Source organism: Peromyscus leucopus, chromosome 23, assembly GCF_004664715.2.
Source record: "Peromyscus leucopus breed LL Stock chromosome 23, UCI_PerLeu_2.1, whole genome shotgun sequence".
NCBI classification, from domain to species: domain Eukaryota; kingdom Metazoa; phylum Chordata; class Mammalia; order Rodentia; family Cricetidae; genus Peromyscus; species Peromyscus leucopus.
Window position 1 is genome coordinate 9,076,127 of NC_051082.1, and position 15,059 is coordinate 9,091,185.

Below are 15,059 nucleotides of genomic sequence, written 5' to 3' on the forward strand. Positions count from 1 at the left end.
GCGAGATGGCTCAGTGTGTAAAGTCCCCTGCTGGCAACCTGAGTTCAATTCAATCCCTAGGGCCCACATGGTGGAGGAGAGCCTGCTCCTGAAAATTGTCCTTTGAACTCCACTTGTATGCATGTGTGCATATACACACACACACACACACACCACACACACACACATACACACATACACAGTCACACACTGACTCTCACACACGAACACACACTCATACAGTCATACATACTGACTCACACACTCACATACACAGTCACACTCACAAACACACATACCTGTGCACAAAAAAGAAAAGATGTAGGGTTTTAGATGGAGAGATGTCTCGTTGGTTTAGAGCACGGGCTTCTCTTTGCAGAGGACCAAGGTTTTATTCCTAGAACCCACACGGCAGCTCATAACTCCAGTTACAGTGGATCAGATGACCTCTTCTGACCTATGGGATCTCCAGGCACACTTACAGTATACACACACACACACACACACACACACACACACTCAGGAAAAACATTCAGATACATAAAATAAATCTAAAATTTAAAAGCTAATATAATTTAAAATAAAGTCACAGACCTACTCAGGTGGAGCACCCAATCCAGTGTTTCCAGGAATTGGGGGTCTCCTTCCAAGGAAGCAAGCCCCGAGCTGAGGCCATTTCTTATGCTATCCAAGAAAGGGGACCGGGCGGTGAGTAGCAAGGGGGAGGCTCATTAGCAAGAGCGTATTATCGAGAAATGTGAAAATAAACACCAGAAGGCAGCGAGGACTCTGAAGTGGGGAGCTGGAGACAGATGGCCGTCATTGTGCATCCTAAGCTGAGCAGGATTTTAGAACTTTTAGAATATGTATAATGTAGACTCAAAACTTATGATTAATGGTGGGTGGCGGGGGTGAGTATGACGAGGGAACAATTTACATAGTATCCTTTGAGAGAGAATTTCATATGAAGTCCATTTCTCCCGGAAAGCACAGTCTCCAAGACAAGTGAGCCGAATGTTATTATTATTGTTGTTGTTATTGTCAGAAATAACTGTGAGAGAGAAAATTGGGCCGGGAGGTAGTGGGGGGGGGGTGAGGGGGGGGGCTGGGAGGGAATGGTCAGGCTGCAAAACAAAGCTGGCCAAAGAGAAGGAGAAAAGGAGCGAGGTCGGGTAGAAGTATCCCGCTCGCAATGTGGTTTCTGAACAATGCCCAAGGTCCTTGGGGGTTCCTAGAGCCAAAGTCATGGTTCCCTAGAAGGGGTCACCTTGACATGTATCATGAGCTTGAACATCCTGCAGGAATCCATGCCCAGCAGCAGCACAGCTGCCGGATGCCAGTTTCAGATAGCGGTCACTGGCAGGGGGACGTCAGTTTTAAGTGAATGCCCGTGTTTTGAACGTGAAACATGGGGCTGGAGAGTTTGTTCAGCTGTTCAGAGAACTTGCGGCTCTTTTGGAGGACCCAAGTTTGGTTCCCAGCACCCACATCAGGCAGCTTGCAGTTATATGTTAACTCCAGTTCCAGGAGATTTGGGCCTCTGGCTTCTGCTGGCGCCTGCACTCAAGTGCAATACTCACATGCAGACACACACACCTGTATATAATTAAAACCAATAAAAATAAATCTTTGAATGTGTGGTGTCCCCCCACAGGCTCCTCCTTGGCCCATCGCTGGTAGCACCGTTTGGAAAGGTCATGGAACTTTTAGTGGGCAGGGCCTCCCTAGAAGAAGTGAGTCATCAGGGGTGAGCCTTGGGGTCTTACACCCCAGCTCCATGTCCCTGTTCATTCTCTGCTTCCTTCCGGCTGCGTGTGTGCAGTAGGATGGCTGCCTCGTGTCCCTGCAGCCGCTTGTCCACCATGATTGGCTGTATCTCCTTGAATCGTAGAATAAAACAAATCCGCCTTCCTTTAGGTTGCTTCTTGTCAGGGATTCAGACGCAGCAGTTAGAGAAGTGAGTAATGCAGCCTTGAGCAGCTGGAGGCTGAGCCAGTGAGGCTCAGTGTTGGAAACAGATACCTTTGAAAACACTGTGCTCCGGGCTGGAGAGACGGCTCAGCAGTTAAAGAACGTGCTGTCCTCGCAAAGACTGGTTTAGTTCTCAGAGTCCACATCAGGTGGGCTACAACTGTCTGTGATTCCAGCTCCAGGGAACCTGACGCCCTCTTCCGGCCTCTGCGAGCACTCACGTGCACACACACATACACGCGGACACACGCATACATGCATGCACACACACGTACACGCAGACACAGAGACACATACACCTAAGTAAGAAATCTAAAGTAAAGCTTTTAAAATGTAAAAACTATTCTTGCCTCACAGGCCACACAAACAGGTGGCGGTCAGGGATTGGTGTGCTGGCTAAAGGTTGCCTTTCCCGGCTCAGACACAAAGCCAGAACTCTGTGTCTCCATAGCCGCATCTGTGAAATGGGATGATGGTAAACCACTGCTGCGGGGTGAGGGTTTATGGCCCCTAGAGTTCTCACGTCAACATTAGACTTCCTCAGAGTTGGTGTGTCACTTAACAGGGGGAAGATATCAAGAGGTAGGGATTGGGCTGGGGGTGCAGCCTGATGGCTGGAAGCCACAGTGTCGTGCACAAGGCTCTGAATTCAACGACAAGGACTGGTACTATAGGAGGAGGCAGAGGGAGGAGGGAGGGAGGGAAAGAAGAAAGAAAGAGAGAGGCAGACAGACAGGGAGGGAGGGAGGGAAGGAAGGAAGGAAGGAGAGAGAGAGGGAGGGAGGGAAAGAGAGAGAGAGAGAGAGAGAGAGAGAGAGAGAGAGAGTTAGTTAGTTAGTTAGTTAGTTAGTTAGTTAGTTAGTCAGTTAGTTAGTTTTGTAAGGCTATTGAGGCAAGGACTCTGCCCTCATAGGCCAGACAGACATTTTTATAAAAAGAACCCAGGAAATCTGCTTCTCCCCTTCCGCCATGTGAGGACATGTAGGCACCACCAGGATCTACATGGTCACCAGGATCTACACCAAAGTAGATTCTCCCCAGACACCCAATCTGCTGGCGCCCTAATCACAAGTCACCAGGATGTGAGTGATAGATTTCTACCGAGCCAATTAACCAGCCTTGGGTATTTCGGAATAGCTATGGCCATCTCTGTGACCAAATGCCCAATAATAATGGGCAGCAGCTTAAGGGAAGAAAGGTCACAGGGTGCAGCCATCAGGACAGGGGAGGATGAGCCTCAGTCACACGAGGCAGCTGGTCCCATTGCATCTGCAGTCAGGGAAGAAGAGCGTCAACAGGAAGTGGACTGGGCTATAAAACCTGAAGGCCCGCCCCCAATGACTCACTTCCTCCAGCTAGGCTCCACCTCCTAAAGATTGGACAACCTCCCAAAACAGCACCACCAACTGAAAGCCAAGTGTCCAAACACGTTAGCCTCTGGGGAACCAGTTCACACGCAAACCACAACCCTAAGAGTCGATCCATTTCAAAGCCAGAGCTGCATAGCCCCACTGTAGGTAGTGAATATCGTCAGGACGGTTCACCTCTGCCTTGGCCTTCCTCCAGGCCCCGCCAGAAGTCTGGGACCCGGACTCAAGTTCCTCTCTGTCCTCTCTTGCCACAGGGGCTGCAGGAATACGAGGAGTGGAAATGGGGTAAGAACCCCACTATGGTGGAGGTGCTGGAGGAGTTCCCGTCCATCCAGATGCCGGCCACACTTCTCCTCACCCAGCTCTCGCTGCTGCAGCCTCGTTACTATTCCATCAGCTCCTCTCCGGACATGTACCCCGACGAGGTGCACCTCACCGTGGCCATTGTCTCCTACCACACCCGAGGTGCGCATGCGGGAAAGTGCCAGCTGGGAGATCCTTGCGTCTGCGTTTCCCCCTCAAGGTGTCTGGAGGTCTCTCTCCCTGAACTGCCTGTGGAGCTGATCCCAAATTCTTACAGGACACTGCCAGCCCGAGTCCGGGGAATGGAGTGCGTCCCCATAGCTGAGCTACCCCTGAGTATGGTTAGAAGTAGGGAAGGTGTGTGTTTGGGAACGGCACCTAAGACAGGCCTCCCCGGGCACCCTGTCCACCCTGCCGGGCAGCACTTACCAGGGGCATCACGAAAGCCTGGCTGGTACTAAATAACACAAGCCTCACTGTGATGTTTTTCCCTTGTGATCAAGCCACTGAAATGCTCAGTGCCTAGAGGCTCTGAGACCTGGGTGAACAAGCCATTCAGAGCACCTGACCCAGGCCCTCAAGTGGGCAGGATCTTAGTATTCGCCTCCAGACCTATCCAAACCCAGTGCCCGTGCACAAGGAAGCCTACTCTGAGGGTGCCAGCTCCTCCTCCCTTTCAGAGGCAGGGGTCCAGATCTGGAACTCGGAAGCACTTGGCATTGAGCTGGGAGATACTTCCCTGGGGGTGAGGGGTGGGGCTGGGACTGGAAAAGGGAGACAGTGCATGACGTGATGAGATAGACCACCTGCTCCTTCTGTTAGATGGGGAAGGACCAATTCACCATGGCGTGTGCTCCTCCTGGCTCAACCGGATACAGGCTGATGATGTGGTCCCCTGCTTCGTGAGAGGGTGAGTGACAGATATCGGGGAGATGCATGGCCATCTCCTATCAGCGCGATGATGGTGTGCATTGGAGTGTATGAAGGACCAGCCTGAAGGGCTCTAGATAGAGGCAGGGGTAACGCCAATATCCTGCATCATTTCGAGTTGTTAGGGAGACAGGATCAAGGGACACACAGCCAGTGGGGTATCCGGGTAATAAATACTTATACAAGACCGTAAAAAGGTGGCCTCAACCTTCATGAGTTTTACAGACCTGTGGGCTTTCTATCCTTGAAGATGTAACAACCCAAAATGTCTTCAGACATCCTCAGATATCCCTGAGGTGGTAGGCAGAAGGCGAAAGACACGCCAGGTTGATTTTATTTTTTTTAATTTTACCAGTGTGTGTGATGTGTGAGTGCAGGCACACACGTGGAGGTCACAGCACAACCTCAGTGAGTCAGTTCTCCCCTCCTACCTTTACATAGGATCCGGGGATCGAACTCAGATCGGCAGGCTTGCACAGCACGTGTTTTATCTGCTGAGCCATCTCAATGGCTCCTCATTTATATTTTTCTTTCTGGTTTTCACTCCAGTTTCTCAGAGATTGGGGATGTATTAAACACCCCCATCAATAGAAGATTTCCCCATTTTAAGGATGGTCCTGAGCTGGGACCCTCACCTCATAAACAGCTGCTTCCTCAATGGAAACTCTGCTCCGACACTGGCTGGGCCCACCATGCTTTTCTCCTGTGGAGGGTAGAATGTTGGTGGTATGGACCGCCTACTGTCCACATCAGAGTCTCATAGAGTTGGTCCTAAAACAAGAGTCCTAAGCCCAGCCTAACCACATAGCCTGGGAACATACATGTTAGCATCCCCAGGTAGCTCATTTGGGCCCCAATGTCTGTGACTCCGCTGATTAAAGACCTCACGGGTGACTAAAGACTGGTTCTTAAGAAATCAGGACATGGGGCAGTGTGGCTCAGTGGGTAAGGTGCCTGTTTGACAGGTGTACAGATCTGAACTCAAATCCTCAGCACCCACTTAAAAGCAAGGCAGGGTACTCATGTCTGTAAGCCCAGCGCTGGCATCGGGAAGCAGATAGGTGGGTTAATGGAGCTTAGAGGCAGCTAGCCACTGAATCAGGGAGCTCCAGGTTCCGTGGGAAAACCTGGCTTGAAAAATAAAGTGGAAAATGATAGAAAGACATCTGATGTTGACTTCTGACCTCCACATGCACACACATGTACAGACAAACATACACACATGCATGTGCACACATACACAGATAGATAGATAGATAGATAGATAGATAGATAGATAGATAGATAGACAGATAAATAGATACAGGTAGATAGATATACTCACACACACAATTGAAATTTTTTTTTTTTTTTTTGGTTTTTCGAGACAGGGTTTCTCTGTGTAGCTTTGCGCCTTTCCTGGAACTCACTTGGTAGACCAGGCTGGCCTCGAACTCACAGAGATCCGCCTGCCTCTGCCTCCCGAGTGCTGGGATTAAAGGCGTGTGCCACCACCGCCCGGCTTAAAGTTTTTTTTTTTTTTTTTTTTTTTTTTTTTTTTTGTTTTTTTGTTTTTTTTTTTTGCACAATTGAAATTTTTTAAAGTTAAAATTCAAGCCAGGGTGATCTCCCACTCTGGAGACATTTGATGATGTCTAAAGTCATTTTTGATTGTCATGACTCTGGAGTTAGTTACTCCTGTTATCAAGTTGGTAGGAGCCCAGGGTGGCATTTGAACTCCCACAATGCATACAATAGTTCCCCCAACAAAAGGGTCCCCATTCCCAAAGCCAGAACACAGAGTAAGCCCAGGTTAGCTCAGGTTTATTGTTCGTGGGACTTAGCCTGATGACAAGTGATGGGGGATGGAGAAAGAGCCAAACTCCAGCAAACTGACTTTTAAATTCCTCTAATCTGTGAATTCTCACTCGAAAAGGGAGCCCATGGTCTCACTAAAGAACAGTACATCTCTCTAAGATGGATGCCTGGGCTACCCTTGGCTACCCTGGGCTCCAACATGGAGCAGCGCACAGTGATGCTTCTCTCTTTTCTGTCCAGTGCCCCCAGCTTCCACCTGCCTCGAAACCCCCAGGTCCCTTGCATCCTGGTTGGCCCAGGCACTGGCATCGCGCCCTTCCGAAGCTTCTGGCAACAGCGACAATTTGACATCCAACACAAAGGTACATACAGTCCAGGGGCCACTGAGCTCTGACCCAGAGAAAGATGGGGGGCCCCTGCTTCACCTCACTGCCTGGGGAGGGGAGAGGAGGGGTTGCCATACCGATGTAGCCACAGGGTGCAGTTTGAGCAGCCCACTCAAACAGACCTGCTACATAGCCTGTTCCAGGGGCCTGAAATCTCATCCTCAGAGAGCATCTCCTTGACTTAAGAGTTGGTCCTAAAAGTCCAATATGCCACCAAGGATAGGCACGCATCCTTCCCGAATGGATTTGTGCATGTGACTGCCCCGTGAACCATCACAAGGACAGGCCTTGCTGTGTGAGATAAAGTTCAGGTCTGGAAAAAGGAGAGAAAAGATCCCCAGTTGCAGACTTGTCAAATAAGGAGTCTAGTAGTATCAGAGAGAAGGACAGCGCAAATTCACATTTAAAACCTAGACTGGCTGTGTTAGACCAGGACTCAGAGGCCAGTCTGGTCTACATAGTTCTGGGCCAGGGAATATTAATAAAAAGAAAGAAGGAAGGGAGGGAGGGAGGGAGGCAGGGAAGGAGAGAGAGAAAGAGAAAGAAAGTTCCACACACAGCTGTGTTTCCGACAGAACAGTGACCCCAGGAGGTGGTTGGTGGTATTACCATCAGCCCACACACGGGGTTCTGAATCTGATTATCCAACTGCCCATCAAACAACTGAAGAAAAATATGGAGTCTGGAGTGAACATCTACAGACTCTTCCCCTTAAACAGTGCAGTATAACAGTTATTTTAGAGTGTCTACATCGCACCCACTGTTATAAGTAGAGAGGTAACCGAAGGTGCAAAGGTAGATGTGTAGGAGTTCTAGAAAATGCTGTGCTAGTTTACATGAGCTGGTGCAGCTGCAGATTTTCACACCGGGGGGTGGGGGGGTGGGGGGGGAGATCCCCTGGAATCACCCTTTCCCTTGCATCCTGGGAGATAGTCTGTGCTTCCATTTTCACATGGGGAAACTGAGGCTGTGAGAGAGAAATGACTTGCTCAGGGTCATACAGAACTAGGACTCGGAACCGGGCCATCAGGCTCCAGTCTGGACTCAGCATTTCCCAAGAGCAGGCTAGTAAGGAGTCAGGGCCGGGCATCTGGAAGGAGTGAGATCAGGAAAGGAATGCCCCCTGTTCCCCCACAGGCTGTGCTCGTCTGTGTGCGTGGATGAAAATGTGTGGGTGCCCCCAAGTGTGTGAGCTCTCCTCTGCATGTTACACCTGAGATCCTGGCACCCCAGTTCCTGTAGTTCAACCGCTGCCCCTACTTGGGCATCAAAGCCATCTGTGATGTGAGGTCTTCCCACCCCCCAGGAATGAATCCCTGCCCCATGGTCCTGGTCTTCGGGTGCCGACAATCCAAAATAGATCATATCTACAGAGAAGAGACCCTGCAGGCCAAGAACAAGGGTGTCTTCAGGGAGCTGTATACCGCCTACTCCCGGGAACCTGACAGGCCAAAGGTAAACCAGCCCACACCTAGCCATACTCAGTGGGCATGCGTGGGATTGCTTGTGCATGTCAATGTGGTGATATTGTGTTCCCAAAAATATTGTGATAAACTTATCTGGGGCCAGAAGACAGAACAGCCACTAGATATAGAGGCTAGAAAATGGTGGCACTCACACCTTTAATCCTAGCCTTCTGGAGGCATGGATCTCTGTGAGTTCAAGGCCACACTGGAAATAGCCAGGCATGGTGACTCATGCCTTTAATCCCAGGAAGTGATGGCAGAAAGCAGAAAGGTATATAAGGTGTGAAGACCAGAAACTAGAAGCTTTTAGCCTGGTTAAGCTTTTAGGCTTTTGAGCAGCAGTTCAGCTGAGATCCATTCCGGATAAGGACTCAGAGGCTTCCTGTCTGAGGAAACAAGACCAGCTGAGGGATTGGTGAAGTGAGGTGGCTGTGGCTTGTTCTGCTTCTCTGATCTTCCAGCATTCACCCCTACACCTTGCTCCAGGTTTATTTTTATTAATAAGACTCTTTAAGATTCCTGCTACACTAGCGAGCACCCCACCCCCACCCCAGCTCCCCAGAAGGTCCAGCAAACAAGCTTGAGCTGCCCGAGGTTGGAATCAGCTCGCTTGCACACCATGGTCTGGTCCCCTGTTGCACTTTCTGGTCCCTTGTCCCATTTCCCCGAGGTTACCTCACAAACTATCTTACAAACTACCCTACCCACAAGCCCCTGCATCACACTCTGCTTCCTCTGGGATTGGGGAACGGGAGCCTCTCACAGTGACCCCCCCCCCCTTCATCATCCTCTTCTGTAGAAATATGTCCAGGACGTGCTGCAGGAGCAGCTAGCCGAGTCTGTCTACCGCGCCCTGAAGGAGCAAGGAGGCCACATTTACGTCTGTGGGGATGTCACCATGGCCGCCGATGTCCTCAAAGCCATCCAGCGCATCATGACCCAGCAGGGGAAGTTGTCAGAGGAGGATGCTGGTGTGTTCCTCAGCAGACTGAGGGTGAGTGACGGCTGGCAACCAGGGTCCAGGAGTTTCCCCTGTCACGCGATCGGTGCCCATAATTCAGGGAGCTCTTTCTGCCCTTTACGACTGGGGTTGTACCTAGCCACGGCTGAGAGGAGATGAAGAGCCAGGCATGCAGGCGCGCGCACGCAGGCACACACACACACACACACACACACACACACACACACAGAGTCAGTATGGTTTGAGGCTCTAGCATACAAAAACAACAAGTGTGTGAACCTGTGGGTAGTTAAACAGACGTCCTCCTGACTCGACACGTCCTGACCCCCAAGCCGAGCTGTCCCTCAGCCCCATGCCATTGCTTATGGCTCGCACTGCACAAAAAGGCTCATCAAAGCGGGTAGGTGGACTGGAGGTCCAGATGCTCCATCTCTAACCCGCTCACCTGGCATGGAGTATGACTGCCCTAAAGGAAGGGCCTGACTTAACGCATCCAAAGGCTTAGGTTATGGGCTGCGACAGTTTCCTCAGCAGAGTCTCAACTATGTGAGCGCTACCCCACAAATGGAAATTGAATCCCACACCACCACTGCTTTGTTAAATGAGAAACAAGTTTTTTTAGTGTGTGTAGCGGGGGGAGGGGGGGGGGATGGGAGAGCTTGTGGTACGCTCGTGAAAGTCAGAGGATGCCATGCGGAGTGATCTTTCCTTCTATCGTGTGGGTCCTAGGGATTCAACTCACATCATCAGGCTTGGCGGCGAGTGCCTTTACCTGCCGAGCCTCCTCACTGGCCCCAAGCAGTAACCAAGCATTGGTTTTTAGAAACTCTTCTCTAAACTTCATTCTAAATCCCAGGGAGGGGAAAGAGATTTCGGCTAGAAATTGGCCAGGATCTGTGGACAGGGTTCAGCAGGTAAAGTGCTCGCCGTATAAACATGAAGGCCTGGGTTCGAATCCCCGGCACTCACATAACTGCCAGATGGACATGACAGCCTGCCTGTGGTCCCAGCACACACAGAAGGAAGAGCCAGAGGGGCGGGGGAGGGGGGTGCCGGATGGACGGACAGACTTCCAAAGCAATCTGGCTGTGAGACTAGCTGGATCGGTGAGCTCTAGGTTCAGGTGAGAGACCCAGGGGAGAGTGATCCAGAAAGACATCTAATGTCATCCTCCGGCCTTCATATGTGTGCATGCATACGTGTACCCACATGGATAGACATACACGGGGGGGCTGTGGGGGAGACATGCCAGGTAGGGAGGGATGCTGTGGAGCCCACCACTCCCTTGGTGTCTTTGACACGGTCCCCTGGGAACACTTGCATAGCTTCCCGGGAACTTTGCAGACTAGGACAGAGAAACCCCGCTCATGCTGGAAATGAACCACTCTCTCCAGATGTGGGGCCTGCTGCAGAAGAAGGGTGCTCGAGCTGAGTACATCATGGACTCTGCTAGCCAAGCCAAGCTCCTGGCCACTGCCCTCATCAGCACTGAGATCAATATCTCCTCCCAACCACAAAGATGTCGCTCTTAAAGAATCATCTTCTTCTTTCTTCTTCTTCTTCTTCTTCTTCTTCTTCTTCTTCTTCTTCTTCTTCTTCTTCTTCTTCTTCTTCTTCGGGCTGGGGGGATGGCTCAGTGGTTAAGAGCACTGGCTGCTCTTCCAGAGGACCCGGGTTCCATTCCCAGCACCCACATGGTGGCTCACAACTGTCTGTAACTCCAGTCCCAGGGGATCTGACTGACACCTTCACTCCAATGCACATAAAATTAAATTAAATTTAAAAAAAAAAAAGAATATTCTTCTTAACTCCCCAGCCCACCCCTCACTTCTGCCAAGGGAGCTTCCATTACTTCTGAATATGTACACACGCGCACACACACACACACACACACACACACACACACACACACACACCCGCTTTCTTCCTCCTGTGCTGGAGATGAAACCCAGGGTCGTGTGCATGCTGAGGAAGCTCTGTGCCACTTAGCTATATCCCCCCCCCCCCAGCTACTTTCTTTTTCCTCTCCCATCTGCTGGTACCAATAACCTGGGGGCCTTTCACACTTAATTCAGCCTTGCTGGGATCTGAACCTTCAGGGGCAGAATTGGAAGAAGGAGAGAGAGAAATCGAGACTTCCTTCAGGCTTTGTTGCTTCTTCTAGGCTCAGAACCCTCAAAGCAGCCACCCTCTCTTTATCTAATTGCTCACCCCACTGATTCTTTGCCACCCAGCCCGGAGGAGAGGCACAAAAGGGTAGAAAGTAACTGCTAACACACAGCCTCAGAGACCAAAGATACCCCAGGACCTTCGGCTCGGCCTTTGTCTTGTCTGTACCTGCTATTCCATGTGTCACTCTGGCTGGCCCTCTCCAACCCCTTACCCGCCGTATGATCTGTGCCCTGGCTGTTTCTGTCCATAGGATGACAACCGGTACCACGAGGACATCTTCGGAGTCACCCTGAGAACATACGAAGTGACCAACCGCCTTAGATCTGAGTCCATTGCCTTCATTGAAGAGAGCAAAAAAGATAATGATGAGTAAGTTTTCTCCAGCCCTGGGCAGAGGGGCTGCAACTGGGCGTTTGCCTGATTTTCCTGTGTGTGCTGGGGGAGGGCGGCGGCGGTCCCAGACCCAAATGCATGGCTGTGATCCTGCTGCTACCTGGGCAAATGGTTGCCCATTTGAGGCCGGTTTGAGCTACACAGGAAGACCTCGTCTCCATAAAACAAGAGTGCACATTCCCCGGGGTGACCCCAGTCCTGCTGAGTCTGGTATTCAAAAGTTAGGGCACAGTGTGGGTAGCAAGCCCTCTGGGGACCCTCTGGATATACTGACACCTGTCTAGGGTGCCCCCCAGCGGAACCATGATCTCCCCAACCAACTACTGTAGCTCTTGACGCTCCCCACCCCAACCCCCATCCCTATCCCAGAAGTCACTGGGAACATTCTCATGGGTCCAGATGAAAACAGAGTATCTTGATGGTTTCACTCAGCCTCTAGAAGTTGCTGGAAACAGCCTGAAGCGTCATGAGAGCGGGATGGAGTCTCCCTATGTAAACCTTGCCTCCCAGGGTACAGCAAGAGGACCCATCCTCATCCCCTCCCCCCAGCCCTTCCCTTTAAAGCAGGTGGGAGTCTTTCCCAGTCAGAATGGCTGTTTCCTGAACCTTCTCACGGTTTCTCCTTCAGACAGCTTGGCTGCCTCCAAACACTCTGTCCACTCAGCTTACATTACCATTGCATGTGTATACATTCACACCCGTGTGTCAGGTGCCTGCAGAGGCCGGAAGGTAGCGTTGGTTGGACCTGGAGTTAGAAACAGTTAATTGCAAACTGCCACACATAGGTGCTGGGAACCGAACTTGGGTTCTCTGGAAGAGCCGCAAGAACTTTTTAACCACTAGGACATCTCTCCCACCCTTTTGGGGGGTTGCCTTTTTGAGACAGAGTCTGTGTATAGCCCAGGCTAGCCTGAACTTGCTCTCCTCCTGCCTCTCTGTCTCCTAAGTGCTGGGATGACCGGTGCGCCCAAGTCATGCCCAGGTCATCTGAAGGAAGCTCAGGAGCCTGGCTTCCTTGCCGCTAATACCCTCCCTCTCTCCTCCAACAGGGTTTTCAGCTCCTAACTGGATCCTCCTGCCCCATGGGATGGTGGGGTGGCCGCCCCAAGTGCCCAAGCGAGGGGGCGGCCGCAGGTTGACTAAACGCGGACACACATGGCTGAACCTTCCCCCCCCCCACAGGACCCCAAGTGGCCCCTCCCTGCCTTTTGTCCTGTTGCTACGTCCTGGTCCTTCTTCCCGCTCCGGGCTGGGCTCTCTCTCCAGCCCCCCAACCCTGGGTTTTCTCCTTGACTCTTGAGCTGCGGCGCATCGCCCTTGTACCCCGGCTCTGACAAAACTGCATCCTCCCTACCTGCTTGCTGCCGAGGGCAGGTTGCGGCGCATGAAACCACCGGGGCGTGGTCGCCACTTTCTGTTGGGGTCTGGAGGCAACTGGCACTGGGCTTCAGAGTCCCCCTGAGCCAGTCCCTTGACCCCTCCGTCCTTTTTTTTATGGTGTGTGTGTGCGTGCGTGCGCGCGTCCGAGCGTGCACGCGAGCGTCAGGCCTAAGTCACCTCTATCCTCTTGCCCGAGTCCACTGCCTTCGTGAAAGATGTCCAGTGCCATGAGACGTGTTCCTAGCTATTGTTAATCCCTCCCACGTCCGTCAGATCTGTGCCAGCCTCTCTGAAACGCATCAAGCCCCCTTGCTCATCTGGGTGAACCCATCATAGAAGGAGATAGGCAGAGTGATGGAGAGGAAGGTGTCCCGGTGAAGAAGCCAATCACAGAGTCCGAGGTGTTCCGGAGAGTCTGACCCCATCCATGAGCAGAGGTCTGTCTGCGAAATTTACCCGGACAGTGGATTGCGCAAGCGCCTCCCCATTCCCACCCACCCCAGCTGGGGCCACCAGATGTTGAGCTTACCCCCACCCCCAGGCAAACGCAGCCATGGGCCCAGGGGCCAAGGTGTTGTGCAGTGAAGCATGCTGGGAGTAAGGACTTCGCCGTCAAGGAAACGGTGTTGGCCCTTATTAAATGAACGGGCCTCCTTTAGTGCTTTGGCGCCGGGAGGCAAATGCCAAGGAAGAAGGAGATAGTTGCCTGTTATTCTTCCAGATGAGCTTGCCTCCTGCTTGAGAATAATCCCCTCCCTTCCCACCACCACCACCACCACCACCACCAAAGTCAGCCGTACTGGCAACAGTGAGAAGTTTAGCCCGGGCACATCGGCAGCGGCAACCATCTTCGGAGTCAGCCGAGTGGCCCCTTAGCTGAATGAATAAATAAATAAAAGCTACATCAGGCAGCGTGGACAGGCAAGAACCCCGCCTCCGCCCCCCAGGTTCAAGAGATCAGCCCTGGGTCCCATGTTCTGTGCTCCTCCGGTTTGGTTTTATGAGTCAGAAAAGCAAAAACAACAAAAATTCCTCTGTGTCCTGAGCCGGGGCCTGGTTCTCCTGATGGAGGCTGAGTGTGGGGGCTGCCAAGTAGGAAGTGCCAAGGACTTTACAGTTGTGGGGCCCAAACCCAAGGCCTTCAATCCTGCCTTCCTTTCTCCTTTCCTTCTTCCTTCCTCCCTCCCTCCCTCCCTCCCTCCCTCCCTCCCTCCCTCCCTCCCTCCCTCCCTCCCTCTCTCTCTCTCTCTCTCTCTCTCTCTCTCTCTCTCTCTCTTCCTCTCTTCCTTCTTTCTTTTCTTTTTTTCCCCCCAGACAGGGTCTCCTGTTGCCCAGGCTGGCTTTGAACTCATGACCTTGAATCCCAAATCCTCTTGCCTCTATTTCCCTAGTGCTAGGATCACAGGCATGCACTATCACATCCAGTTTATGCTGTGCTGGGGGGTCGGGGGGTGGGGTCAAACCCACAACCTCCTGCACGCTGCACACCAGGCAAGCACTTGTATTAAGCTCCATCCCTGGCCTTCAGCTCCCCCCCACCCCACCCCCGCCTGAAACTCAGAGACAGTTCTCGGGTTGCCCTGGACACCCCCACCGTGTTCCATCACTAGCATGTGGACTTTGTCCCAGTTATCACCTTACCCACCCTCCTTTAGTAGCAACGGTTCCTATTCAGTCTTCCCTGACTATGGGGACTAAGCTCCCAGTACCTCATCGCTAACTTCTGTAGCCTGGAGGCAAGGGGGCGGTGACCTCCTACTGCCCCTCCCACCCAGTTCCCACCGCTTTCTCCCCAGGGACTCCCTTCTCAATCTTTCAAACCTCTGAGGACACTTCCTAAAATGCAGCTGATTCTCCAGGTCGAAACTGCGATGTCCCACCTCCATCCAAGAGCCCTCTCTCTGCACGCCAAGCTGCATGCAAGCATGCATGAGTGATTTTTCCACCTCCG

General features: G+C 52.0%; 1 protein-coding gene across 3 annotated transcripts in view; it reads left to right on the forward strand.

Moving 5' to 3' along the window:
- Window positions 1-14,292, forward strand: part of Nos1 (nitric oxide synthase 1) — a 170,302-nt gene extending 156,010 nt beyond the window's left edge. For 2 of the 3 annotated variants that reach the window (XM_037198645.1, XM_028878816.2), the window contains exons 24-30: window positions 3,575-3,785; window positions 4,446-4,533; window positions 6,591-6,712; window positions 8,043-8,191; window positions 9,002-9,196; window positions 11,586-11,704; window positions 12,778-14,292. In XM_037198645.1, the coding sequence (XP_037054540.1) occupies window positions 3,575-3,785; window positions 4,446-4,533; window positions 6,591-6,712; window positions 8,043-8,191; window positions 9,002-9,196; window positions 11,586-11,704; window positions 12,778-12,793 (900 nt within the window). In that variant the 3' untranslated portion in view covers window positions 12,794-14,292. The remainder of the gene's footprint in view (window positions 1-3,574; window positions 3,786-4,445; window positions 4,534-6,590; window positions 6,713-8,042; window positions 8,192-9,001; window positions 9,197-11,585; window positions 11,705-12,777) is intronic. The other variant, XM_028878814.2, reaches the window with a different exon arrangement.
- The last annotated feature ends 767 nt before the right edge of the window (window positions 14,293-15,059 follow it).